This window comes from Gavia stellata, chromosome 30, assembly GCF_030936135.1.
Source record: "Gavia stellata isolate bGavSte3 chromosome 30, bGavSte3.hap2, whole genome shotgun sequence".
In the NCBI taxonomy this organism is placed as follows: Eukaryota; Metazoa; Chordata; class Aves; order Gaviiformes; family Gaviidae; genus Gavia; species Gavia stellata.
Window position 1 is genome coordinate 601591 of NC_082623.1, and position 27739 is coordinate 629329.

General features: G+C 47.5%; 1 protein-coding gene across 2 annotated transcripts; it reads left to right on the forward strand.

Moving 5' to 3' along the window:
- The first annotated feature begins 2642 nt into the window (after window positions 1-2642).
- On the forward strand, window positions 2643-27739 carry KLHL12 (kelch like family member 12). 2 transcript variants are annotated; one of them, XM_059831158.1, is made up of 12 exons: window positions 2643-2726; window positions 2973-3170; window positions 10290-10443; window positions 11247-11464; window positions 14114-14263; window positions 16106-16220; window positions 18574-18680; window positions 19647-19842; window positions 21097-21255; window positions 22467-22565; window positions 25587-25773; window positions 26137-27739. In XM_059831158.1, the coding sequence occupies exons 1-12, from the start codon at window positions 2643-2645 to the stop codon at window positions 26261-26263; spliced, it is 1794 nt and encodes a 597-aa protein (XP_059687141.1). In that variant the 3' UTR covers window positions 26264-27739. The 2 variants fall into 2 exon arrangements, with proteins under 2 accessions (XP_059687141.1, XP_059687142.1); XM_059831159.1 differs by lacking the exons at window positions 21097-21255; window positions 22467-22565 and having other exon boundaries at window positions 2698-2726.

Here is a 27739-nt window from a genome sequence, read left to right on the forward strand (position 1 = left end):
TGGGTAACTGCTTCCCTGATATCCTAGCACAGGGATGGGAGAACACCTCAGTCACCATGAGTGCTGTGTTTCGGTCAAGCCATTCTGCAGGGTAGTCCTGGGGGCACGAGGAGCCAGGCCTGGGCAGGTCTCCCGCACGTGCGATTCAGTACCATCTACCCCAAAAGTCATGCCAGGCAGACCACCAACACCACTTCAGTGTCAGGCCCCATCCCACCACATCCCAACTGCCTCTTCAAATATGCCACAACACAGGTGACTCCTTCACTTACTGGGCTGGCACTGTCCCAGCGGCAAGAGGTCTCTAAGTCTGAGCCAGCCTGAGGGAGCAACCCAAAAGGAAGCCTATGGATAAGGTTGTCCCACGTTTCTTCCCCATACTGTATTAGCTGGGACCTTTTTGTGCAATCCCAGAGGACACTCCAAGGATAGGACAACAAGTCCTACGAAGTCAAGTCAAGGAATTAAGCTCTCTGGACATTAACATAGACTCAAAGTACAACTTAGATCTGAGGTCTAGAGACCTCTGGAGGTGCCTGGTCCCACCCTACTCAAAGCAGAGGCAACACCAACGTTACACTAGGTTGCTCAGGGCCTTGTCCAGGTATGTTGTGGGTATCTTTGAGAGCACGGTGCATTCTTACAGCGTGTTCTAGATAACACCACCATTGTGTGACGGAACCACATTCTCACATGCAGTGATGACGTTCATTTTCCAAACCTCTGCTTTACAAATATTAGCTTATTATGAAAGAGCATTACTGTGGTAAGCTTATTTGTACATTATTTCTGAGCCCTATAATGTACCTTGCTCTTGTTTACACATTTACAAAGTTGATGGGGTTTTTTTCCTGCTTTAATTCCTTTTTCCTATTTTAAAATACTTATTTAAAAGGAAAAAATATATGAAGAACATTAATGTGGAGAGCAACTCAATATATCTGTCAACATTCAAAAACTAAGAATGCGTACCTATTTCATAAACATACAGTATAACAGTACTTTCTGTGCACTATTTATTTTTCATCCTTCGTGATATAAAGTTTAATTTCACACACACACACAGAATCACACACACACGGAATCACTAAGGTTGGAAAAGACCTGTAAGATCATCAAGTCCAACCGTCAACCCAACACCACCATGCCCACTAAACCATGTCCCACAATGCCTCGTCCACACGTTCCTTGAACACAATTTTTACTGTAGCTACCTTACTTTTCCCTGGATGTAAAAGGACATCGTGAAAAAATAAAGGGAGTCATGGATTTTTTTAAGCAGGTCTTCAATACTGTCAGAGATTTCATATACATCCTTGGAAAATCAGCACAAGGTGGATGCAGAGACTGATTTGATGTGACTGTTGGGAAATGCGGAGCGCGTAGTGTGAAGGTAAGCACTGTGCAGGCATATGCTGACTTTTTATCTCCATTACTCCAGGCTGCATCTCTCGTGGACTGACACTGTTCTGACACTCTCGTCAAACATCCCTCTTAAGCTCCAAGAGGACCGTATGATGATGTAGTCTGACACAAAGTTGCACTTACTGGTACCTGCCTCCAGCAAAATAATTTCTACTTGAACTAGAGAAAGAGATGCTGCCTGCTGATTTAAAGATCCTACACGGCAGAGCATCTGCCAGCTCTGAAGGTAGTGGTTAACTGCCCTCCTGGCTCAACACTGATTTCTCTTCTCCAGCTGCTGGTTTTTGCCAATCCTTTGCTTGCTAGATTAGTATGACTCCAAACTTTTGTTCCACATGCAGCCTCAAAACAGACTGGCCCTACCTCTCCAAGGAGGAAGTTTATGAATTAATGATCAGCCTCCAAGCAAGGATAATATCTTAACCTCCGTGTACAGATTTCTTAACTCAGAATTTGTTCTACATTTAGCTGAGAATTTCTCTCAGGTCACTAACAATGAGTCTATACCGACTACCTGACTATATGTATCACTTCAGGTTTTAAAACGCATCCCAGCCACCTCGCAGGATGGAAACGAGCTTGAGGGCAGGGGGAGAGCGGAGGCGGCAGCCACCATGAGCTCAAGGCTGTCAGCTGGAGGCAATCTGCCGGAGGTGTTGAGTTGCGTGTGTGGGAAGAGCTCAAAAATAGCACTCCTTTAAAAATCCTGGGATTTTAAAGCAGCTTTCTGGGGCCTCGCTCCTGGTTTGGCTCCGGCACTCCCGGCCGGGCCAATTCCCGGGTGTTCACCCTCGAGAAGTGACAGAATGGGAGGGTAGAGTGGGACCCGTGTCGGGCACTTTGTGAGGGATCTGCCCGTGCCTCCGGGCCCATCCCCACCAAGACGACGGCCAATTAAACTGTAACATTTTACTCGAACTTCCCCAGACCTGAGCAAGCCCAAGCAGCTTCTGCCGCTGCGGGCCCGGGTACCGGCCCGCCGCGGTCACGCTCGGCACCGCTTCCTCACGCTCCTGTGCGGGAGCACTCGGCCGGGCCGGCCCCGGGCCCCGGGCCCCGGGCCCCAGGCCCCGGTGGAGGCGGCGGAGGCCGGCGCTGCCGGGGGGGCGCGGGGCCTGGCCGGGCCGGGGCGGCGGCCCAGGCGGCGGCAGGAGCCCGTTGCCCGGCAACCGCGAGGCACCCAGGGGCGGGGTCACGCAGCGCCTCGGCGCGGCGCAATGACGCCATCAGAGCGCGCCGTGCGGGGAGAGGGAAGGGAGGGGGGAGGCGAGGTGTGCGGGCCGGGACCTCTCCCCGCGGCGGTGAGTGTGGCCGGGCCGCCCCAGACGGGCGACGCCGCGTTTCGGCGGGGAAGCCGCGCCGCGGGGGCCGCTGGGCTGCGGGCGGCCGGTGGCCGGTGGCCGCCTGCGCGGCGCAGGGCGGGGGCGACCCGGGCGGGGCAGGGAAGGAGAGAGGGAGGGGCGGCGCGGCGCGGCGCGGCGGGAGGGCGCCCCCTGGCGTCGCGGCGGGCGGGCCGTGACATGTGGCCGTGCTGGCTGTGCCCGCAGGTGCCGGGCGCCATGGCCCCCCCCAAGGACATCATGACCAACTCGCACGCCAAGTCCATCCTCAACGCCATGAACGCCCTGCGGAAGAGCAACACGCTCTGCGACGTCACCCTCCGCGTGGAGCACAAGGACTTCCCGGCCCACCGCATCGTCCTGGCCGCCTGCAGCGATTACTTCTGCGCCATGTTCACCAGCGAGGTCGGTGCGCCCCGAGACCGCGGGCTGCCGCCGGCCCTGGGTGCTCCCTGGGTGGAGGAGGCAGGGCCGCCCACTGCTCGGGCTGCTCCCTGTCAAGCTGCTCAGCAGCGGGGCCTGGGTCCCCCCATGGTGGTTCTCGATCCCCCCGTGGTGGCCCTGGGTCTCTCAAGAGCCCCTCGTGGTGGCCCAGGATCCTCTCCTGGTGGCCTTGGAGCCCTCTGGATCCTCTCCTGGTGGCCCTGGAGCCCTCTGGATCCTCTCCTGGTGGCCCTGGAGCCCTCTGGATCCTCTCCTGGTGGCCCTGGAGCCCTCTGGATCCTCTCCTGGTGGCCCTGGAGCCCTCTGGATCCTCTCCTGGTGGCTCTGGAGCTCTCTGGATCCTCTCCTGGTGGCCCTGGAGCCCTCTGGATCCTCTCCTGGTGGCCCTGGAGCCCTCTGGATCCTCTCCTGGTGGCCCTGGAGCTCTCTGGATCCTCTCCTGGTGGCCCTGGAGCTCTCTGGATCCTCTCCTGGTGGCCCTGGAGCCCTCTGGATCCTCTCCTGGTGGCCCTGGAGCCCTCTGGATCCTCTCCTGGTGGCCCTGGAGCCCTCTGGATCCTCTCCTGGTGGCCCTGGAGCCCTCTGGATCCTCTCCTGGTGGCCCTGGAGCCCTCTGGATCCTCTCCTGGTGGCCCTGGAGCCCTCTGGATCCTCTCCTGGTGGCCCTGGAGCCCTCTGGATCCTCTCCTGGTGGCCCTGGAGCCCTCTGGATCCTCTCCTGGTGGCCCTGGAGCCCCTCGCGGTGATTCTAGGTCTCCTCGTGGAGGCCTCGGAGTCCTTTATCATGGCACGGTGGGAGATAGAGGCTGCAGTTGGGACCGCGGTCCTGAATCATTGTCTGCTGCGTGACCAACCTGTGCACCAGCGAGCTGCCAGGCTGAGCTGGCAAACCGGCAGGTTCTGTTACATTTACTCATTTTTCTAGTGGTGGTTTACGGTCTTCCTGCTTCTGGGCATCTTGCTTGTCAAGGGTACCAGCCCTAGTGCAAAGCTGTGCGAGCCGTGGTGTGTGTCTTAGACCGGGTGATGAATTAGGGCAACCCTTTAAAACTGAAATGGAGGGTATTGAACTCATGTTCTGGTCTCTGTTTCGCACGGGCTGATCAGCTGGTACGTGTTGGGTTGTGCTGTTGCTCTTGTGAAGAGGATGTAACCTCTAGCACTGAGGCTGGGGGGGCACTATAAGCCCCTGTTGCTGTACTCGGCAAATCTCGCTTGTGAGGACTTTTGCTCTCACGGTACTTACTGTACTGGCTCGAACTACCTGCGTGCTATTTTTCTGAATCACTGAAAGGTAATATTTGAGCTAAAGCTAGCACTCATTTGTATTGTTAAAATATAAGATGCTTTGCCTGGCTTTGTCTTTTATAAGTTTGAATCAATTTTTGTGGCTTTTTTTTTACAGAAGGTGCTTTCCTTATCCTAGCAACTTCCCCATTAGCAGGGAGAAAAATTACTAAGTAGCTCAAAGGTCCTAAAGACCTCCCTGCTAGCCCAGTATTCCTTGCAGGAGAGAATAATTTTCTTTGTTTTATCCAGCAGTGAACACTGTTGGCAGAGCTGCCTGTGTGCCTGCTTCTTTCAGTGCTGTGTCGGGTGAGCAGGTGTTTTAGTTTTTATAGTCCTGTGCAAAGCAACCAAAAAAAGACATTTGGGGACTGACCGCATACCAATATATTTTCTGTCCATGTCTTCACAAAATTTGTAAATTTGGCAGGTTTATGCTCTTTCTCTGCATCAAGGAAATGTAATTAAAAAAAAATACACAGAGCAAATTCAGTCCCTAAAGGCTGTTTACCAATAGCTTCAAGGTGCACAGCAGTAGAGCAGACTGTCTCTGCTCCTTTGTGTTTGCCTCTACGTTCCTGTCCATGCTTTTGACTTTATCTAGGCAGTCTACAGAGATCTGATTGCTCTGTGTGCTACAGAACTTTTTGTGGCTGCTAACAAAGGCTGAGGATTGGTATACTTTGGATCTAAGCTGAGATCGTCTCTCCTTCCTGCTTCATAGTCTCATTTTAACTGTAACATTGTAGTGACCTTAATTCACAGACGTAATTCTTCCTAGAGAAATAAATTCATCCAGTGCCCAGTGGGCACGACAGCTTGATCTCTCACGCTGCCAAATTGCCACTGATTTAAGGGTTTTACTTCTTTTGCTTAGTTTGTATTTCTTCCAAATTTGCTTTTTCGTATGGAAACCCCGGAATGACAAACCTGCCAAGTGGCACACACAATGGCTGTTTGTGGTAGAGCGTTCTCTCCAGGAAATGACAGCTTGGTAAGCCTCAAAGTGGACCTGCTTCCTATGTGTGTCAGTGACAAGTATGTTGCTGAGCGTAAAGGGACAGCATTTGGTTGCTCTCCAAACGCTTGTGGGTACAGAGTGTTTTGGCCATGGCTGTAACTTTAGGGAATTCAAAACACCGGATTGCATAATGGACTAATAGTCTCTGCGAGGGCTTCCTTTGCATTTCATCGCTCACCTCCTGCAAATTTGGGGACTACCTGGCTAGCTGCAACGTGTGGCTTTTGTCAGACTTGGGCTACGTAAGGCTTTGCTCAGATCTGATCCCTGGGTTATGCCCACTGTCACTCATGATGTTACATCTGTGCATGGCCAGTGTAGCATTGAGACTGTCATCAGAGTTTAGCATCATAAAGAACTGCATTTGCCAATCCATGTGTCTCTAGTTTCCTTCCTTCTCTCACTTCTGACTTTAGCATTTACTTCAAAAAGTTCTCAGTCTTACTTAGTATCAATTTCTTCATGTTTTCTGTTCCCATTTTCCAGAATGAGGAGAAGCCACTGATCAATCACCTGTTGAACCCCTGGTTTTTGACAACATTTCCCTCTGCCCCTGTGCTGAGTAGTGTGGGAAAACTGAAACGCCCATCGCCCATCGGTTTTACCTACAGGTTCTTCCTTGTAGTGCAAACTGAAGAGCAGTTTTAGCAAATGCTCCTCTGAATCCTAATTGTGCCCTGGCATTTCTGTCTTTGTTTGAACAACTTAGCATAACTCAGGATGTGTTAAGAGCTGATCATTGGCTCCACCTCAGAAATAAATTAGTGTCTGTCTTCTCTTGGATGGTGTGTTCTAGAATTTGAAGGTTTTTTTCCCCCTAGAATGTGGAGAAATAGTTGTCTTATTCTGAAAATAAACAAATTCCATTTCCAGGTTCTTGCATGGTCATCTTCACTGTACTGTGAACACCTTCCAGAATGCAGTGAGCCACATATTAAGCACTGTCATGCCAGCATTTCTTTTCTCCTATAAGTGAGAAGAAATAGGAGGGCTTTATTACAATATACTTTTGTGTATCTGCATTAGTGAAGGCAAAAACAAGAAGCGGCCTTGGATGAGAAAGTGGTTCCAAAATTTTAGGCCCATTCTCTGCAGAGTGAGTTGCATGATTTATGGATGGAATGGGAGACAGCAACATTACGTTTCACAACAGAGCTGTGACCTGCAGCCCCTGCCTTAAGGCTTTCCGCAACTTTGGCATCTTGCGGTAGAACTCCTGATGTCTCCAAATGACTCCCCTTAATTATGGGAATGTGTTTTCCTGGATGCTGCAGTTGATCTCTGGATCTGTACTGCTGCATACTTTTTATGACGTGTTAGAAATGTGCTTGTATTAGGGAGTATCAATCCCTTACTGCTTTACTTCCTGCTGGTTAGCAGGCGGCCGGTCACAAGCGGAGTCCCCCAGGGCTCAGTTTTGGGACCGGTCTTGTTTAATGTCTTTATTGATGATCTGGATGAGGGGATAGAGTGCTCCCTCAGCAAGTTTGCAGACGACACCAAGTTGGGAGGGAGTGTTGATCTGCTCGAGGGTAGGAAGGCTCTGCAGAGGGATCTGGACAGGCTGGATCGATGGGCTGAGGCCAGCCGGACGAAGTTCAATAAGGCCAAGTGCCGGGTTCTACACTTCGGCCACAACAACCCCAGGCAACGCTACAGGCTTGGGGATGAGTGGCTGGAAAGTTCCCCCACAGAAAAGGACCTGGGGGTGTTGATCGACAGCCGGCTGAAGATGAGCCAGCAGTGTGCCCAGGTGGCCAAGAAGGCCAACGGCATCCTGGCCTGTATCAGAAATGGTGTGGCCAGCAGGAGTAGGGAGGGGATCGTGCCCCTGTACTCGGCGCTGGTGAGGCCGCACCTCGAATACTGTGTTCAGTTTTGGGCCCCTCACTACAAGAAAGACATTGAGGTGCTGGAGCGTGTCCAGAGAAGGGCGACGGAGCTGGTGAGGGGTCCAGAGCACAAGTCTGATGAGGAGCGGCTGAGGGAGCTGGGGTTGTTCAGTCTGGAGAAGAGGAGGCTGAGGGGAGACCTCATCGCTCTCTACAATTACCTGACAGGGGGTTGCAGAGAGGTGGGTGTTGGTCTCTTCTCCCAAGTGACTAGCGACAGGACAAGAGGAAATGGCCTCAAGTTGCGCCAGGGGAGGTTCAGGCTGGATATTAGGAAAAAGTTCTTTACTGAGAGAGTGGTGAAACATTGGAATAGGCTGCCCAGGGAGGTGGTGGAGTCACCATCACTGGAGGTATTCAAGGAGCGTGTGGATGTGGCATTGTGGGATGTGGCTTGATGGGCGTGGTGTTGGGTGGGTTGGTTTTTGGTTGGTGGGTGGTTTTTTTGTTTTTTGGTTGTTTTTTTTTTTTAGGTTGGACTTGATGATCTTACAGGTCTTTTCCAACCTTAGTGATTCTGTGATTCTGTGAACTCTGTTATTAAACAACAAAGGGGGAAACTAATCTGAAATTCTAACAGCAGAGATGCTGAGATACGTCTCATACCACTAAACACCTGCAAAAGGAAAGCTGTTTGCACTGTGTTTTGAGCAGCATTGTATGACCCTAATTTTGCATTGCTTGAGTCCAAATATGTGGATGTATTGATAAAAAAGGGACTCTCTGTCCCAACAGCACAGCATCAAGCACTGTGTACAGTTCTCTAACACTGCCCATGCAATCTGGAGCTACAGCCCAGAGTCTTCATAGGATGTTCAGAATCAAGTTGTCTCCACTCTGAGATCCTTCTTTAAGGTACGATGCTAGGATCCCAAGTTATTCTGCATCACATACATTGTGTGAAGTTACTTGAAATATTTTCATCCTTCCAAGCAATCTTAGCACGTGAGTAAACTGTGAGCCAAATAACAACCAAGTAGTGGAGTGTAGCAGAAATACAAGGGAAGCAGGAGGTGATCATTTCTATAGTATTAGTGTTGTTCCCACGGTTTGTGTTTTGGTCAACAGTATAAAGACAGTATGTGCATGGCTGGTTATTGAATATTGGTTGTGGGGACAGGAGCTTCTTTACCAGCTCCAGGCCGATCTGTGAAGAACAGATGTCTACAGCTTCTACCTGATGCAGTGTAATCCACTACCAGGAGGTCTGGTGCCCTTGTAATCTCCTGTCAATAGATGTTGGTAACTTCTTATCCTCTCTCTTGTAAGTATGTATGGTGTACATCTCCATTTGCTTGTTGGAATCTCTGATCAGTTCTGACCTTTGGTGACATCTGTGTCCTTTGTCTGCTGTACCAAACAGCTTAGTCTTGTTTTGGGAATGTTTTGTCTAGCCCAAGTTAGGAACTCATTTTAGCTTCTAAATACAATGCATGGCCTGTCATACAGCAGGTCAGACAAGGTAATTTGCTGTTCCTTTCTGACTCTGGATGCCATAAAGTTTGTTCACTGTGTCAACAGACTTGAAAGGCCTCTTCCCTCAAATTACTTCGAGTGTCATCATTACCTCCTGGGTTTCTCTTCTCTACTGTGAAGTGTATCTCTCTGCATCATAGAAATGGCTCAGTCTCAGCAGAGACATTTCTTCCCTTCTGCTGCTGTGTCATCGAATGCCTCTGTAGGAATATCCTTGACTGCTCTTATTTTCTCTACTTCTGTATTACCTCCTTTTTCCCCAACTGTAGCAGATTCTAAGCCAAGTGATCGTGCTTTGATCATGCTTTCTGTTTGCTGAGTCTCTGCTCCATCTGTCTGTAAGCAACTTCAGGCGCATTCTTGGCAAGAAAAGTCATGGGTTTTCTTCTGAATCGTGCTATTGCTGATACTGACTACTTCTTCAAAAGTCATGGGGAAAAAAGGTTGGTTTTGCAGCGTGCTGCGTGGAGACATCCTCTGTTGAGGTCCATTCATGCCGACGAGCTTGCAGCTATGTGCAGAGTGTGATTAGTGAGTCCACCTGCTAGCCCATTGTTCATGAATCGTCAGATGCTGTGCCAGCAGCTTCATGATGGATGCATTGAACCACAAAGCTGATGCTTTGTCAAATATAATCTCAGTATTGTACCTATAGAGGTGCAAATTTGGTGGATTCACAGAATTTACTGTTCCCAAAGATTGACTGTTGAGAGGGTAACATTCCTTGGAAAAATAATTATTCCAAAATTATGTATCTTAGACGTGATTAAATGCTCAGGGGACAAAGTCAGGATTGTGTAAGTATCGTCACTGTATGTACTATCATTTTACTTTCACATGTTTAAGCTAAACCTACATTTAACCTTTAACTCTGAACTTTCTGGCCATAAATAGTCTTTCTTTTTAGGAACCTTCTCTATAAGCTTGCAGAATGGATCAGGAATTGAACAGTTAGGAAACATTTTTATTTGGTTTGGTTTTAGAGCAGAGTGGGGAGGTGGGGACTCTGTGTAAACTGCAGCATGTCATACACATCCAGCCCCAGGAATCCCCCTGGACTGTTCCTTTTAGTAAAGCTTGGAGTTACGGCATGGAGGAGAGAGTTTAGTTGTCTTGCACAAATGACACATGTAACTTCGGCTATCTCTAATCTCAGCTTGCTCGTTTTACAATGCAGTTTGACTGTCCTCCCAATCCATAATGAACTTTGTATCTTTTACTCACCTTGTAAGTGAATTCTGGAGGGAAATTCCCTTCTTCCCCTTACTCTTCAGTAAGCACAACAAGAGAAAGGATAAATCTCTGTTGAACCCTCTCTGACAGATCACATTTTAAAAAACTGCATTGTTGGCTTTTTGATCACATTACTGAAAAATAAGCCTTTGTTTCCCTTCTAATTTACAGCTCTCAGAGAAAGATAAACCCTACGTAGATATCCAGGGACTGACAGCCTCCACCATGGAAATCCTGCTAGACTTTGTATATACAGAAACTGTTCACGTGACAGTAGAAAATGTCCAAGAATTGCTCCCAGCGGCATGTCTGCTTCAGCTGAAAGGTAATTGCCGAGTATCAGCACAAATTGCACAACTGTTGCTGTTCAGAGATTTGGTTTATCTGACCTTCTGTAAATGGAAGACAGATCGTGGGAGGCATGGTATTTATAAGTGATTATGTCTAATTTCTTCTGTTATCCTGTGCGTTGTGGTCTCATTGGCAGAGGACCTGTCTTGGGTGGAAAAAAGATGATAAAACAGGTTATTGTTCCATGCTTTGGGCTACTGTATTTCTGCGTGAGAATTCCCAGGAGGAATTGTGGGCTGTATAGCACATAAATGTTACAGCTCAGTCAACTTACAATAATAAGCAAATCCTTGATGTCATTTGACCCGCCATCATGGTGTGCCTGGGTCGTAAACAAACTGGTTGATGTCATTGCACGTGCACCTATGGAACTATCCCAGGCAATTATCCCAAATTCCAGGCAACTATCAAAAAGACATTGGAGAAAACCTAGAAATCTGGTAGCCATACCCACTAGCATATATATTTTTTGTTTATAATCCATGAAGCTGAGTACATCTCACATTTGAGTCTTTTCCTAGTATCGTATTTATTTAATTTTTGCGTTTAAGTAGAATAGCCAAAGATCAAAACAGCCCAAACACATGGTCTACTGCTTAGTGTCTTCACGTCCCTCCAAAGAAATATTTGCATGTGTGTGTTTCTGTGGTATTTTTAAGCTTGTTATTTGAGTTGGATTTTCATTATTGTTTAGAACTTTCTTTTCTGAAGCCCTTCCCAAAGCAGTGGATTGATAGTAAGCATGCAGTGCTCATTCACCCCTCCAATTTTCCATAGGTGTGAAACAAGCTTGCTGTGAGTTTCTAGAAAGCCAGCTGGATCCATCAAATTGTTTGGGCATTCGGGATTTTGCTGAGACACACAATTGTGTTGATCTAATGCAAGCTGCAGAGGTCTTCAGCCAGAAACATTTTCCAGAGGTGGTTCAGCATGAAGAGTTTATCCTCTTAAATCAAGAAGAGGTTGAAAAGCTCATCAAGTGTGATGAAATTCAGGTAAAACCTGAAAAATACCGTTACTGTGCAAAGCATTGAAGTAAAACGTTGAAACCAGTCAGAAATTAGTCCATACTGCTAGGGTGGACTTCTCACACAGCTCCTCAATCTGAAATTTAATTTCCAAGAAGCTTCTAATTTTTTTTGCCATGTAATCTGAAATTGATCAGTAACATGTAGCTTCTATGTAAGCATTTGTTGTCACACAAGTGTTTCTTGCAAGTGAGGCAATCACAGGTAGTTACCTCTGCAGAGTTCTTGTTCCCTTGTCTCTTCCTTTCCCTGGAGGAGCTTTCAGAGGTTACAAAGACAAGTTGTCTCAATGCCTACATTTCAGAAATACCCCCAAGACTTTAACTTCTATTTGTAGACCTTTGCATGCTACTCAGCAGCACAAGGAATGCATGTGTCATCCCAGGCATTTGGGTGTCCTCTACTTCTACAAGCAGCAGAATGCATGATGGTGCCGGGTAGTCTGACTCTTCAGCAAGTTATATGCAGATTTTGTTCCCAGAGGGTGGTTTGTGGAGGATTTACTATTTGGCTGGAACCTGTCAAATACTTTTTTCCAATTTTTCTATGAATATGTATGTTCTTGAGAATTTAAATAAGTTGAATGTTCCTTGATAATGGGGAGGGGACTTGGTTTTTTTAATTGAGATGGACTTCGTTGAGAGTTGACGTTTGCTTTTGTTCTAAAAGAAGTGATTGAAGCAATCACTATTCAGAGTTCACAGTAACATGAACTCTTAGAAGCAAACCAATGTAAGTGATATCTCTGCTGGAATTCCTGAAAAGCCAATACAGGGGTAGCCAGAGGAGAATTTTTGATGTATGCCTTGAAAGTCTGCCCTGAAAGCGGCTTTCAGCCAAGCTGACATCCTCTTGTTAGTAAGTCTGCTTGACAAAGAGCATGCAAGATAGTAGTGAAAGATGCTGGCACAGGCTGAGATCAGCAGTGGAGAAAGGCCGAGTGTGTTTGGTGTTTAACAAGCCGCAGCTTTAATGCTGTGAGGGTTTGAGCTTACGTGGGTTGTGGCGAGTACTGACACAATGCTTCTGGACAGTGAAGAGGAAATAATGAGGAACTTGAGAACGACCCAGCCGAACTAATCAGACGATCCACGCAGGCAAAGTAAAATTCATTGTGGATTGGAAGGACTGATTCAGGCCTTGCAGACACACAGTGAGGTGTGCATTCATTGTAATACCTTAAGAAGGAGAATGGAGCAGATCTAGCTGTTGCTGTGCCAGTGCAGGGGTGATGTGCTGTATCAGAGGGTACTGAGGGAGCACCCTCGGAAAATCCCCTGGCTGTTCAAGAGGTATAATGGCAGGTCCTCGCTGTGATGCTGTGTTTAGTGTTAACTCATCGTTTATCAGAAAACAGAAATGATTTCACGAACAACAAACTGTTAAATATTTCAGAGGACAGTCAGTTCAGGAGGGGATAAAACGATGTGGGATTATTGCATTTGAGGAGGAGGTTGGGAAAACTGGAAACAATAAAGTACTCTGCTCTCCTTTTGTGAGCTCTAATTGTCCTTTCCCTGTAATTCAACTAGAAAGAGGCCATTTCAAATTACACTGTAACAAATATAAATCAATGGCTGGGAAGAATTGCCTTACGTAATTAACCTCTGTGGCTCCCTGCTTCAGAACATTCTGCAACAGACAGCTTCAAACTGAACTTCAAAGTGTACCAGTCATATATCGGTGGGAAGGCTCAATCCTGTTATTACAGTATCTCCTTTTATCGTCATATTTAATAACAGTTAACAGACCTCATGATGATAAATTCATGTCTGATTTGCTTTTACGTTGGATGATCTGAAGATGTGCAAAAGAAAACCAAGCCTAAATAATATATTTATAGAGCTTTTTACAATTCTTTTTGCTTTTCGTAATCGTAGATGTCCAAAGTACCTGAGGTTCTCTAAAAGTATCAAATGTAGACGGTTTAGTCAGTGTAATCTCTGGAAGTGGTGTAAGCACCAGCATGTGCTGGTCCTAAATGGAGAGAGAAATAAACTAGTCAGAACAGTAACATTCACACCCTGGGGTTCTCCACTCTGAAATCCAGTTGGTTTTATTGTTTCTTAAATGTGGATTGAAATGAAAAAAACCTTAAATGTACCTGGTATGGTTCGGCTGTTAAAGGGGCAGTGCATGGGCATGGGGCTGCAGGGGGTTCAGCAAGACACTGTTCTGTAAAAAGGAAACGTGATTCCAATCATCTTTACGATGGTACTTTGCATTTTGCAGGACCGTAACTCCTGCTCCGCTGAGAAGTCGGGGGAGCTGCCCTGCGAGTTACAGCCAGTCACTGGGCTCTCTCAAAAGTGGTGGCTCCCAGCTTCTGGCTCTGCTGCGTACCGTAAAGCTTACTTTTCTGGCACTCGTACTGCCAGTTGTTGATCTCAGTTGTAAGGAGAAAACAAATGCAGTTTTAAAGGAAAGAAAATGGGGAAATTTCATAGTGCTTGTAAATACAGCTCATGGGAATTTCCATAACAAACTCTTACTTGAAATGTCCTGCTCTCTTGCTAGCTGTGAAGCAGTGTCAACAGCCTCGAAGTTGTCTGTTCCACAGCAGTTGCTGAAGTAATATCCTGCAGTCTGATCAGTGTGTGTGTCTCCTCTTTCCAGGTGGACTCTGAAGAGCCAGTTTTTGAGGCAGTTATAAACTGGGTGAAGCACTCGAAAAAAGAAAGGGAAGCATCGCTGCCAGAACTGCTGCAGTACGTGCGCATGCCACTTCTCACCCCCCGCTACATCACAGACGTCATCGACACCGAGGTATTGGCAGCCAGCGTCCGTGGACACAGAACAGCTGGGAGCCAGTATCTGTGTGTGATTGCCATGTTCCCTGGTTAGATTCCTGCTGTCCTAACAGAACATGTTAAAAGCTGCTTTTCTGCTGATGCTTTTTGATGTTGACACTGTGGAGTTGTCCCTGTTCAGCTGGAGTGCCCACTGTTTTACTCAGAAGTAGTTTGCTGTACCAGCAGTTACAGCATCCTACTTTTCAGGTGGGAGGGCATCCCATCCAGAGCAATTAGTCAGTGTCTCCTGATATATATAGCACCTTTCTGTTGAAAACTGTAACAGGTAACTAACAAGTGCTTTCTGCCTTTCATTCGTAAGCACTAGCAGGTCTCCTTCTCTAGGCTGAAGGCTGCTGGCACGCGATCCTAGGGGGGAAATGGCTCCTCAGAAATTTTTTCAGGTGCAGATGGCAAGCAGGTACCTTTGAATGAGAAGGACAGCAGCTACATCCGTCCAGGGCCAACACAGAAGTCAGAGCCATATCTAATGCTCTGGGTGGCTGGGATGTTGCAGAGGCAAACCAAAATGTGGATGATGATAAGAGATAATTAAGCTTTTGCAATGGAAGTTTGATTCCAACCAGGAAGTGATGCTGACCCCATGCAAGGTTTGACAGGAAGGCACAGAGAAGTTCAAACCAGCATTCTGGTTTGATGGTGATGTGAGGTAATCAGTGGTTACTAGCCTTTGTCACCTGGCAGGTGCTGAATATTGAATGACAGACTTCTCTACATAGAGAAATGGCTGATTTAGCAATGCTCATCTTTAATGTGATATATCTGCTTTTTACGGATGTTCTTAAATAAGGGCAGCTAACAGGCAGTTAAGTTGTGCCAGAGCTAAAATGTGTTTAGTCAGATTGTTATGGTCCACTTTAAACTGAAATTGAAGCTAATGTGAAAGAGACTGGTACCAAAACAATTAGATCTGTTCCAAAACCAGCCTAAGATAGTGTGCATACAGGGCCTCAGCTTTCTTACTGCACAGGATGGCCTCTCCAGACTGGAGGTGACACACGTTGGTGGGATATCATCATCTTAGGACAGCATAAAGAGTAGAGTGTTGGCTCTGTATGGCATCAGCTGCTCTGAACACCCTGGCCTTCTTGCACGAGCACCATGAACTTGTAAAAATAAATCTTAACTTAACTGCAGCAGCATATAGCACCAAATACCCAAAGGGAACTGAACGCTGAGCATTGGGGGGAGGTTGGCCCGGGCCTTCAGCCAGGGTGGGTAATTACATGGCATTATGCAAGGAGGAGATGAGACTGTCCTTGGGCTGCAGTGCCCCCCACTTCTTTTAAAGAAGACCTTACTGCTTCTGTAGTCGTTTCATAGCTCCATGTCCCATGTGCACTGGGATGAAGCTAAAAACTGCTTTCTTGTGCTGTGCTCCTTGATTCTTCTTTGATGGCAGGTGCAATGTGAGAGTTGATTATGTGGGGCAGATCCAGCCAAACTGATTTCAAGTGTAGTTTCACTGCCAGTCATGCTTCTCAGACATAATTCTGCTGTCTTAAATGTAGCAGAAGTGGCTTTTCCTTAGTTTTCCAATGTAGTTATTTTCATTCTGGAAACTGCAGTGCCAGACTTTGTGTGAAAACAGAGCCGTATCTTTTCAGCTGCAGTCCAGCCTTAAGTTGTCTTTGTATTTCCATGCGTGCAGTGTTTGCACCATGACACTGCTAGCCACAGCCTGCATACAAGTCGTTTTAATGCTGTCTGAACTGATGAGAGTTGGCTTTAGGACAGTTCTTATGAGGGATCTTAAAATACATTGCATGTACCAGTGACTCATGTTTTTCCTCAGCCTTTTATACGATGCAGTCTGCAGTGCAGAGACCTCGTAGATGAAGCTAAGAAATTTCATCTTCGGCCCGAGCTCCGGAGTCAGATGCAAGGACCCAGGACAAGAGCACGTTTAGGTGAGCAGCAAAGGAAAGGACACTGAGAAGGTCTGGGGCATCGGCCGGTATTGTATTATACACCATGTCTAGTGCCTTGTAATTGCACTGAAGTGCTTTGCAGCAGTAACTTGTCAATCCACAGTCCCCAGTGGTACAGAAAGGGGACTGGAGCAAAGGACAGAGGTAGGTTTTTTTCAGAGCACAGTTGCTTAGTGGCAATGCAGGGACTAGGTGGTTGCCTTGAATCCCAGGCCTCAGCTGTAAAAGCAGTTTCCTGCATTGTTGGTGCCTCCAGATATGTTTGTCTCAGCATGCAGCTGTCCAAGAAGTGCAGGAAGAGTTTCTTCCTGTCTAAAAAGGCAGGTATCAGTGTCAGAAACAGAAAGAGCTGTGTTACAGTGAAAATAAGTTTTCAGCGAGGAATCTTAGAGGGGAAGGCACAAGGAGGGAGATGGAGATGTCCTTCTCTCCTTTTAGAGGTACTTCCTCCCCCCAGTCTTGTTAAGGCAAATAAATGTTGATTTCTTCCTCTATTTCAGTAACTCCTACCAAGCACAGTCACTGAATTGTTGGGAAAATGCTTGGCTTAGGGCTGTAAGCAGTTGAGAGCAACATAAACAGTAGGAATGACCTGCAGAAGAAGGAAAAGTACTTTACTGGCTTCTTCATGACTGTGGCCGTTCCTCACCTGATGCCCCTTCTCTTGTCTTTAGACTCACTCTCTCTGGACTGTCTCTGCCATGCCTTTATCCCGGGCGCACTCACAGGGCACTGCCATCGGTGCCAGCACGGACCGCTCTTCCTGCGAGCAAACCTTCCCGTGTTCTCCAGTGCTGCTGCTTGTGTAGTGAACAGGGACCCTGAAAAACCCTTCACGGCCATTTCCTGTTATTAACACTGTTTTAAGGGACAGAAAGCAGTTTATCAACTGAAGGAGGAGGGCAAATTAGGTTTGCCAGAGAGACATATTGATTAGATTTTTTGGCCTGAAGGGAATGTTGTTATGATGTGATTTGACCTCCAGCATAGTCCAGGCCACAGCGCGTCTCCTGTTTTTCTGGGAACATCCTACATCAGTTTCAATGACATACAGTTCAGCTCAACCTGTCATTTTAGAAAGCCACATTTAATTTTGTTCTTAGTTTAAATGCTTCACCTGATGAAGGAGACATCACAGAACTGTTTTATTGTTCAGTTATACAGGCAAAAACTGTGCACATTATTGCTAAGGTTCATCTTCTGGATTCAGCCCTACCTTTTTTTAAGTGGTTCAATACCATCTGCTATCAGGAATGCTCTTATCATGTGTCACTTATAAACTGTCATCAAGTTGTGTATTAACTTTCTATGGGATAAACTGAAACGATTGCACTTTAGCTGTCATACTGTACAGGAGGCTTTCCAAGTTGTTGTTGAAGCTCTTTTGTGAATCCTTCCCGGTTATTTTCTATATTATTGTCCTTCATCTGAGGTGGCAACTGTTTTGCTTTGTGACAGACAGAGTCTTGTTAAATCTTTGTTGCTCCGTGTTCAGTCCTTCTGCAATGAAAAGCTGGACAGTTCTAAACTCTAGTAAAACTCACTGTTGCGGAAAGGCCCAAGGGATTCAGGGGATGCTCATCTATTTTTAAAACTATGATAGAAACCTACCGCTAAGGCAATCATTACAAGGGAAATTAAAACTCTCTAGGTCACAAGTCTTATTTAACTCTCAGGGAGAAAATAAGAAAAATTCAGGGATAATCTCGGAGGAAAGAAAGTAGAGGGAAGGCAACTTTGAAATAAAATACATAAGACTTAAGTGACAATTCCTCTGAAAAGATTTCATTAATTTTTCAGGCTTCAGTCAGCCTGAGCTGTTCCTCAGTGAAATGGTGAACAAAGGTGCCATCTGGTCTGGATGTCATTTGCAGACGAGGGGAGAAGGCCCTATTTTGTGAGGAGGCTGCAGGGAAGCAGCCATCCTCCTTCAGCTTTGATGCGGTGATAAGAGGTTTGAAAAAAAAACTGTGGGAAGAATACAAAAGAAGATCTTATTGAGCCAACTTCAGCACCTAACTTAGCCAGCTTGTCTTCTCAGAGTCCCTCTAACATTAGGAGGAACAGCCCTCCAGCAGACAGCTCCTAACACCAGAGTTAATCTTACTGCCACGCACCCTGGAAGAGTTTCTCTTCCTCCCTGCTGAGGATAGAGGGAGTCCGGGTGACTGTACCCAGGTTAGGTGCCAGCTTCAGAGTAGTGATGAAAACAGGGATTTAGAGGTGGCTTGTTGCACCAAGGAAGGCTCAGAGATTCTTCAGGTGATTTCCCTGAGGTGACCCTTTGCTTGTGAAGGGATTGACTTGACTTTGTTCTGCCTCTTTTCTCTAGGAGCTAATGAAGTCCTGCTTGTGATCGGCGGCTTTGGCAGCCAGCAGTCACCTATTGATGTTGTGGAGAAATATGACCCGAAGACTCAGGAGTGGAGCTTCTTGCCAGTAAGGGGCCATTTTTGCCAACCAGTGGGTTGAACAGGCTGCGATCAAACACTGATCCTGTAGCATCAGCTATGTAACATTCCTCTTTGGGCTATCCTTTGTGTTCTGCTTAGAATTTCTGCCATAAATTCTTTAGAGTTGCTGAGGTTTACATACCGAATGCTGAAACCGCTTCACGTTTGCAGATTTGCTAAGTAAGCTTTGTATAAGAGGTGGTTGTCATACTTCTAATCAGATGAGCCTACAGAAACCCGCATCTTTGTGGTGGGAGTAAGAGCTATCATGGTTCTTATTGAAGGGGTGTTAAGCTTTAAGGTTAGTGATGATAATTGAAATGTCAACAGGGACAGTGTAATCAGTCCTGCTTTCAGGCAGCCTGCGTGATCTCTCTGATTTCTTTGTTTCTGAGCATAATGGGAGATAGTAAGGAAGAGAGAATTCCTGCACTGAAGACTATTTCTACCCAAATTGAAAATCGCCTTTATCTGTGGGAAATGATGGAGAACTGCCTCTTCTTTAATATCGCTAATCACAGAAGACCCTGTATTACCTGGTGTCCCAAAATTCTGTTCTTTTTTGGAGGCTAAAAGCTTCAGGTATTTTCATCAACTATTCCGAGTCTCTGCATTTTCCCATTAACAGTCTCTGCAGGGAGCTAGTGGGAGGCACACAAACCCCTGAGATGCATCAAAGATTCAGTAGCAGTGTAAAATAAATGACGTTTAATGCAAAATATTTTAGTGCAAAGAGTCCTGACCATGAGAAGAGACCATGGCAGAGAGAGAGTACAGAAGGCAGACGCAGTTATTAAGCATTTTAGCCAGAGCTGTATCCTTTAAATCCATAGTGCTGTTTGCCTCTATATTGGGGGCCATTTTCCAAAACAGCCGCAGAAGAGGATGGAAGAACTCCATGTATCAGTGTTACTTCCTCTCCTTGTTCTTTTTATTCTTTTTACTGTTTTAGAGCATCACCCGTAAGAGGCGGTACGTTGCTACAGTGTCCCTGCATGATCGCATCTATGTGATTGGGGGGTATGATGGTCGCTCTCGTCTCAGCTCAGTGGAGTGCTTGGATTATACATCAGATGAGGATGGTATCTGGTATTCCGTGGCTCCGATGAATGTACGGCGAGGTCTGGCAGGAGCCACAACCCTTGGAGGTATGTCCTGGTCACTGTACTGACAGGGCACTACAGCCTGTTCTGTTCTCGTCCTGAAATGCCCTGAGCTGGTATGTGCAGAGTGGGATGGCTCCGAGGGAGGAGGTGAGTATGAAATTCTGGCTTCTCATCATTTGGATGTAAAAATGGAAAACTTGCCCACATATCCTGAGAGGAGCTTGGCCTCCGCTTCATTCTTACGGCATGTGTCTGTGCATCGAGGGAAAGGAACTCTATGAGGGATTATGGCGTGGGAAGCTCTCGGGGTGGTGGCAGTGTCACATATTGCTGAGCACAGGACACCAACTACAGCAATAACCGTCCAGCACTGGAGAGAGGCTGAAACTGGAGCGTATGCAGAGAAGGATTCTTAAGACAGACTTGGAAGAGGAAAACTACTTTACTGAGCAAACCAGAGCACTTCAGCTTGCTTATGCTGGCAAAGAAAAGGCCAAGAGAGGATATGATTGTTCTCTATTAGTATAACTTGGCATGAGAAGGAAATGAGCAATATAACAATTGAATAAGAACAAATGGTTATAAATAGGCCAGGGAAAAGTCGGTGTGGAAATGAGAGGAAGTTTTCTAGCCATTAAAATAGCAGTTACACTAATGAATATTCTCTGCTTTAATGCTTATATTAGAATATCGTCTTAATAATTAATAATGGTTAAATATTATTCATTTAGAGTGTTAATAATTATTCTAATGAAAATTCTCTTAAAAATGCAGCTGCTTTGAAGGTGACAGATTTGTGAAAGCATTGCATGAATTAGGTTATCCAGTATAAGGGACTGAACTTGATGATCCAGACATGCCTTTTAGATCTTCTTTCCTTTTGCTACCTGTGCATTTACTACCTTGTAAGCATTTACTTTGGGGAGGTAGTGCTTGCCTCCATGGTAGTGGCTAGTGCTAGGCAGGGTTTGGGCATAGCAGTGTTTCAGTAGGTTCTGCAGCATGAAAAAAATAACTGGGGTGTGCGTGTTCTCTTTCATCCACCAGCAATTAGCAGATTTAAGGGCCAGATGGGTTTTATGTTTGTTTAGTTTGTTGGGTCTGTGAGCAGGCTAATGCAGTGAGCTAGGGTGAGGAGGCTGCGTTTGTCTTAAGCTTCGAAGGTGCCAAGATCTGTAGTTGTTCCTGTATTTTGCAGTCCCTGTTGTAGGCTTGCTCCATCTGTGAGGGCCTGCTTGCTCCATGTGCACACTTGATACTTGACTTGCTGAGTCCAACCTCTGTCTAACGTTGCAGACATGATCTATGTTTCCGGTGGGTTTGATGGAAGCCGACGTCACACCAGTATGGAACGATACGACCCAAACATTGATCAGTGGAGTATGCTGGGAGACATGCAGACAGCACGGGAAGGAGCAGGGCTTGTTGTAGCTAATGGAGTTATCTACTGCCTCGGTAGGTACCCTTAGGACCTCTAGACATTCCGCAAATACTTGCATTTTACAGAAATGACAGTGCAGATGCTGTCTGTAGGGAGCACCACTTATGACATGTCTGGGTTAGAAGACAAGATTTAACTTCACTGCGCTGGGCATTGCACAGCTCTGTCAGCGAACACAGCCTGTTCTTACCGTTACCATTGCAAGGGCTTGGACTGGAGCTGCCATATAACTACGGTAAATGCTGTCAGAAGCAAATGGGACACGATCAGCCTACATTTGAGGGGCGGATGAGGTGCGGGGGATGAGCAACGCCAGCTGAGGTTTGCAGGACTAGGCAGTGGCTAAGATGCCCTAGAGATGAAGCAGATAGCTACAGGACAGAGGGTACATCTGCTCCACACAAAGCAATGTTGGCTATAGTGCTCCAGAAATGTATCCTGAGCTGTATGTGCTCCAGCTCCTTTCTGTAGCACTCATTTCATTTTCAGAGACCCATGCCAGCTGTGAATACGGTGAGAGTGCTAGAGGGCAAATCACTCTGAAGACTTCAGTAAGCTTGTTCTGTAGATATGCCTTCTGGGCCCCAGAAAAGGCAGGCCCAGCACTGTACCTCCATTTGTTGCAGTCCTGTTCCTGGGGAGTCACAGATATTGGACACTGGTTTGTGGGTTTCACTTCCCTCTCCCAAATTCCCCTTCCTCACACTGTCCCCCGAGGCAGATGCCAGCACGCTGCTCCTTTGCTGAAGCTGCACAATGAGATTTCTTGGTATCTTCTTGTGAAACAGCTCTTTGAGACATCCCAGCCTACACTGTGTAGCCTCATGGCGTCAGCTGGCGGCTGCAGCACACAGACCCCTGAGCCAGCGCCAAGTCTGGAAGCTGTACATCTGCTTTAGCAGGACGGCATTAACATTGGCATCAGCATGCTCAGAGGCAGCTTTGGGCAGTGCGGTGCTAAGCTGGTTGTGCTGGTTCAGAGAGGTGATGCTGTCTCCCAGCACGGCCCTGTGCAGTGCAGGCGCAGAGCTTGCTCTGAGCTGGCTCCAGTGTGGCATTGCAAGCTGCAGAGATCCTCTTTGTTCTGCCAGCCCCGGCGCGTTGTGAGTTGTGCTGATTGCAGTGCAACTCTGTACTAAGGATGAACCAGGCATGTTATTGCTCTCTACACAGAAAACATCTTCCAGAAGTCAGACCCATGGTTTGCTCCTGTATTTTGTTTCAGGTGGCTATGATGGGCTGAACATACTAAATTCTGTAGAGAGGTATGATCCCCACACTGGACACTGGACAAATGTCACCCCAATGGCCACTAAGCGCTCAGGTAAGAGCCCACAGTGCCTTGAGGTCAAAATGTTTTGTGCTACACTGAGGAAGCAGTCACTGCTGGCTTGTCCTGCTGCCCTGGAGGATGTTGACTGGCCCCAGTGGGCAGTTTGGCTTTGAGAAGGGATGACTTTAGGACATGCTGACTTAACTCTCCAAGAGAAAGATTAATTTTCACATGCCTGACGTCTCCATCCCATGCTAACATGTGTGTAGAGGAATGGGAGGGAGAGAGAGGAAGTCTTGTGTGATGTCCATAACTAGGAACAGTGTGCAGGTTCGAGAAAAGGTAGCAAGGAACAAACTACGAACTGTAGTGCAAGACAATGGGACAGTTTGCTAAGTCGGTGCTTGTCAGCTGGACAGGACACGGCAAAGGCAGGAGAGCTCTGGCAGGCCCTCCTTCACCTGCACTCCCCTGCACTCCACTTTGTGAAAAGCTGGGCATCAGCTCCTGCGGCACCACTAACACAGAGAGCAGCGCTGCCAGAGCAGTGTCGTGATGCAACAGTCTTACACTAATGGCTTGAAACATGGTGCAGTCACACATAAATTACCCGTCACCAACTCTTAGTTTGTCTTTCGTGCTTGGCACCCTCTCTGAGCTTTAAGTTTGGCAGCTGTACCTAGGAGAAAAATATAGTTTAAATCCTACTTTTGGAGTAACTTTCTGTCTCAGCTTTCCTTCATTTCTCAGAGGAGTTCCTGTGGGGCTCATGCAGGTCTTGTTTGTTCAAGTGTTGGCCCTCTGCTATTGCACTGCGCCTCAGGCTGCCTGTCCTAGATCTTCATGGCTGTGCTAGCGAGCAGCGGTGGCCTTGCTCAGCTGCGTGTGGATGGGCAGGATGCTCAGTGCCTCCACAGCTTTGCAGTTCTCTATGGAGTAGTTCTGCTGTGCTTACAGGCCCTCTTTCAAAACCCTTTTGAAGTTGCTTTTTGTCTAGTTCTTTCAATAAATGTCCTTTACAATTAGCCTAGGCAGCATTGTTTCTGTTTGTTCTCTGCTGCAGTGTTCTTGTTTAGGGACAAGTGCTGGTTACTCAATTAAAACTGGTCTCTGTTTTAAAAACATTTAAGCTTTCTTGTGCCTGCAGTGGCATTCACCAAAACCCCAAGCTTTAAATATTTACTCCTGTGACAGGGCTATTCCTGTTAAGTGTGGGTTGGAAAGTATTTCCCATATGCCAAGAATGGATTTGATTTAGAAGTTGGTCACTTTCCACATCCAGGAAGACCCCACATACAAACATGTGATTAAAATCTGTGGGTTTTCCTATGTCAGAGGCAACATGCGAGGCCTATCCACGGATCTCTAGAAAGCTTACAGATGAGATGGCTTTCCCCAGAGGGTCTGTTGTGTGCACCAGAGAAGATGGCTTCTGGCTAGACCAAAAGCAAAGAGTTCAAGGGGAAAGCCTTTTATAAGAAGCATTTCCCAGGTCCATGCTAGCTTCCTACAAGACTCAGAGGCTTTTGGTAGCAGTGCCTCAGCCCACAGAGCAGGCTCCTCAGTGCCACAAGCAAGCAGGAACATTGTGAGGCTCTTGACCCCGGCACTGACTCAGGCAGGTTCCTTCCTCAGCGCTGTGACCTGGAGCACTGTGATCTGAAATGAGAGTGTACCCAAGAACATTTTTTGGCCCAGGATTTTGTGCTGCCACTCTGTAGTACTAACACCCTGAACTATTAGTAGCTTAGATATCAGTTGCACTTGCAACCTCCATCCTGGTGTCAGTTCCAGTCCGACCATCCTGGTGACCTTGGACCCTGTAGGACTTCTTTTGCCACAAGGCTTTGATACTCTTTCTAGAGATGTCTGCTTGCCGGTCTTTGAATTCCAAGAAAGACCAGGACAATCTTGCCTTTATTCACAGAGGTTGTCTCCTCCTTGTTTCTCTTCACCTCTTAGGACAGATTCTGGAGGTAGGCCCCCCTCAGACACCATGGCCATATTGCATTGCTAGACACAACCTCCCTGATTAGGCCTTGGTCTGGTCTCTTTTCTCAGCCAAAGTCCTCCTCCCTGAAGCTATCAGAGAGGCCATCGGGGCAGCCTGACCATTCCCAGCTGTTTTGGTGCTCTCGGCAAGGACAGACAGTGAAGGCGAGGTTGCATTTAGTGGAACAGAAAGTCTCTTATACCCTGTTTGTAGAAGAAACAGATTGGTGCCCAAGAGCCGCAGGGTAGCTGGCTTGTTTCCTTTGGGATATTCATCAGTGCAACATGTTGATGGTCACAGCCTGACAGGGTTTACTGTGCTGTTGAGATGCAGCTTGAAACAGCAGCGGCTGTTGGCAAGAGCACCTCAGGCATTGTTATCTTACTGCGGTCTGTGGTGCTTTACGTGGAGGGGGCTGCAGATGAGGAACAGAGGCTGGCAGAGCCTTATTTTCTGCTGTTGTCGTAAATTCCCAGTTGGGCCAACTGTACTATTGAGTGCTTTTACTGGGGTAAGGTGAGAACAGCCATTCAGACAGATGCTTCGGCCACTTACGCCTCTGTGACAGTGCAGTGGACACCAGTTTTCATTTCCCTGCCTCCCAGAAGAGCAATGTCAAAGAAATCCCTCTCCAGCTTCACATGGAGCAACATCATTCTCCTCGTAACAGCCAGGAGCTGGGTAACACCAGAGAAACTTGTTGTGGTGACAGAGTCCTAGCCAGCTCCCCGCCAGCAGACTGAGTCTTGTGCTGGTCTGTTCAGGGGGTCGGGGTGTCTTTCAGCCAAGGTGAACATCTTATGTTGCTACTGCTGCCCTGGCTGCAGTGTTGCTCAGTCCCCCTTATGCCAGAGATTCAGCAGCATTTAGTGGAGTTACAGGTTTTCGTGTATCGTATCAGAGACAACAACAACGGAAGACGCTGGGTTATGACAGCTCTTTTTGGGGAGATACAAGCATAAGAAAACATCCTCTGAAGAGGGAGGAACTGACCTAGTTCAGCCTTGTAAGAGCGAGCCCCAGGCATGGTGCTGACGGTGTTGCTCGTGGTGTAACTGTGCTGCCTTCTCTCTCCCCAGGGGCTGGAGTGGCTCTGCTGAATGACCATATTTATGTAGTTGGTGGGTTCGATGGGACGGCACATCTCTCCTCCGTGGAAGCCTATAACATACGCACGGATTCCTGGACAACTGTAACAAGCATGACAACCCCCCGTTGCTATGTGGGGGCCACCGTGCTGCGGGGAAGGCTGTATGCAATCGCTGGGTAAGCGGCTGCCCTGGGCTGGAGAGGGAGATGCCCTGCATGTCTGTTTGCTGGAACAACTGAGTTTAAGTGACGCAGCCTGCTGCCCTGTTTCAGGTGGCCTCTCCTCGCATTTACTTTTCAAGCTTTATGAGAGGAGACAGCCCACAGAGTCACTGTGTCCAACCTAAGCAGGCAGCGTGATGGTCCAGGGCCAAGACAGGCAGGAGAGCAGCAGCAGACAGCAAAAGGGAGCCTAATGCAGTGTTTTTATTTCAGGCCATTCCTGCTGTATGCAGCTGTCCAGCCTCCTAGAAAGGGCTCTGAATGCCTCAACCTTTTCCTTCAGCAGCATCCCTCACCTGTAACTTTCTGTCCTTGCAGATACGATGGCAACTCACTGCTGAGCAGCATTGAGTGCTATGATCCAATCATTGACAACTGGGAAGTGGTAACCTCCCTGGGGATGCAGCGCTGTGACGCTGGAGTCTGCGTCCTTCGGGAGAAGTGATGTGGAGGGAGCTTACAAAGAAGAACATCCTAAAAAGTCTTGGCTGGAGGAAGAGCCCCAAGTGATTTGCAGTGACTGTTCTTGAGAGTTGTGGATGCTGTGGAAACAGGCACCAGAACAGCAGCTTTCTGTGCTGCTTTTGACTAGAGCATGTGCGTAAACGTGTTATCTCAGCAGTCATTTGAAATCAGGGGCTCTGTGTGAAGCTGGAGAAAGGTGGTGAAGTAGGTCAGGAGAAGCTGCATTCTCTGCTGTTCCTGTGGCTAAGTCTATCGGCAGAGCAGAGATGCCCCAGCCTTGGCATCAGCCAGCCTGGTGAATGCTTCCAAGGACATGTACATACAACTGGGTGGTCTCTTCAGCCACTGCAGGACCACGCAGGTCCTCTGGTTGCTCTCGGCCATGTGGATGTGTGAGGGTGAATCCAGCTGCTCTTATGTTCCAGCTTCAAATCATGTTGTACATACTGAATGTTTAAACATGCTCTTCGAGCGCACGTCAGTGCAGAGCCAAATTGAGGGAGCATGTGTAAGGGGTTCCTGCACTGTAGCTGCGTCTGCAGGTTCCTCACAGGTCTGCACACAAAAGGAGTCGCAGATTAAAGCTGTCAACTACTGAGACCCAAAAGCCTGAGGCTGCAGGGAGCAGAGGGCAGGGGGACAAGCTCATTGCCGGGTATAGAAGCAGGTCTGCAGCATTTGTGCTCTGATCAAGGGCTCAGCAAGGTTCATCACATCATATTTCCCTCAAAGAGCTTGACAGACCCAGCTGCAAAGCACCGCGTTTTCTGGCAGCAGGAGCCTTGCTGTGATGCAGCAGTGCCTTTGCTCCCACCCCTGGGGGGAGGTCGCATTGGCAGAGGCCCTGAAAGTAGGGACACAATTGCCACTATCCCTGTAGATCTTGCTGGTGAGTGACTGGGGTTCATCCCTGGACAGACCTCTGTCCAGCGCACCCACGTCAGCCTTTCAGTCAAGTTCATTGTGTTGATTTTCCTTTTATCTAGGATTTTTCTGCTTCCAGGGCCGTTTTGGAGTGACATCCAGGATTCTCTTTTGGCCTTTGTTCTCAGCTGTTTATTCCCCTGCCTCGTAAATCCACATCCTCTTACACTAGCTATCCTTCGCCTGCCCCACGAACCCCAAGTGAGAGCTTCATCACTGGCTCACTAGAGCACTCTCTCCTCAGCATGTCTCCTGCCTTGCTGTGTTTCTGGGAGCACGGGCTCCGCCGTCAGCTTGGCCCCCGCAGTGCCTGGGCTCCGTGTAGTGCTGCTCGTTGAGCTTACTGCTGACTCCTTGCTTGGGGGACAGGGTGGGATCAGGGACGTGGTAGCATGACTTAATTATGCACTTTCAGCCAACGCTCTGACCTTCTGCGTTTGTTTCTATCACACAAGTGTTCTGTGGTTTTGTTTCCTATGTTTATTTTTTAATGAAAATACAAAGAATAAAATATTTCCTGAGCCAGTGGGAA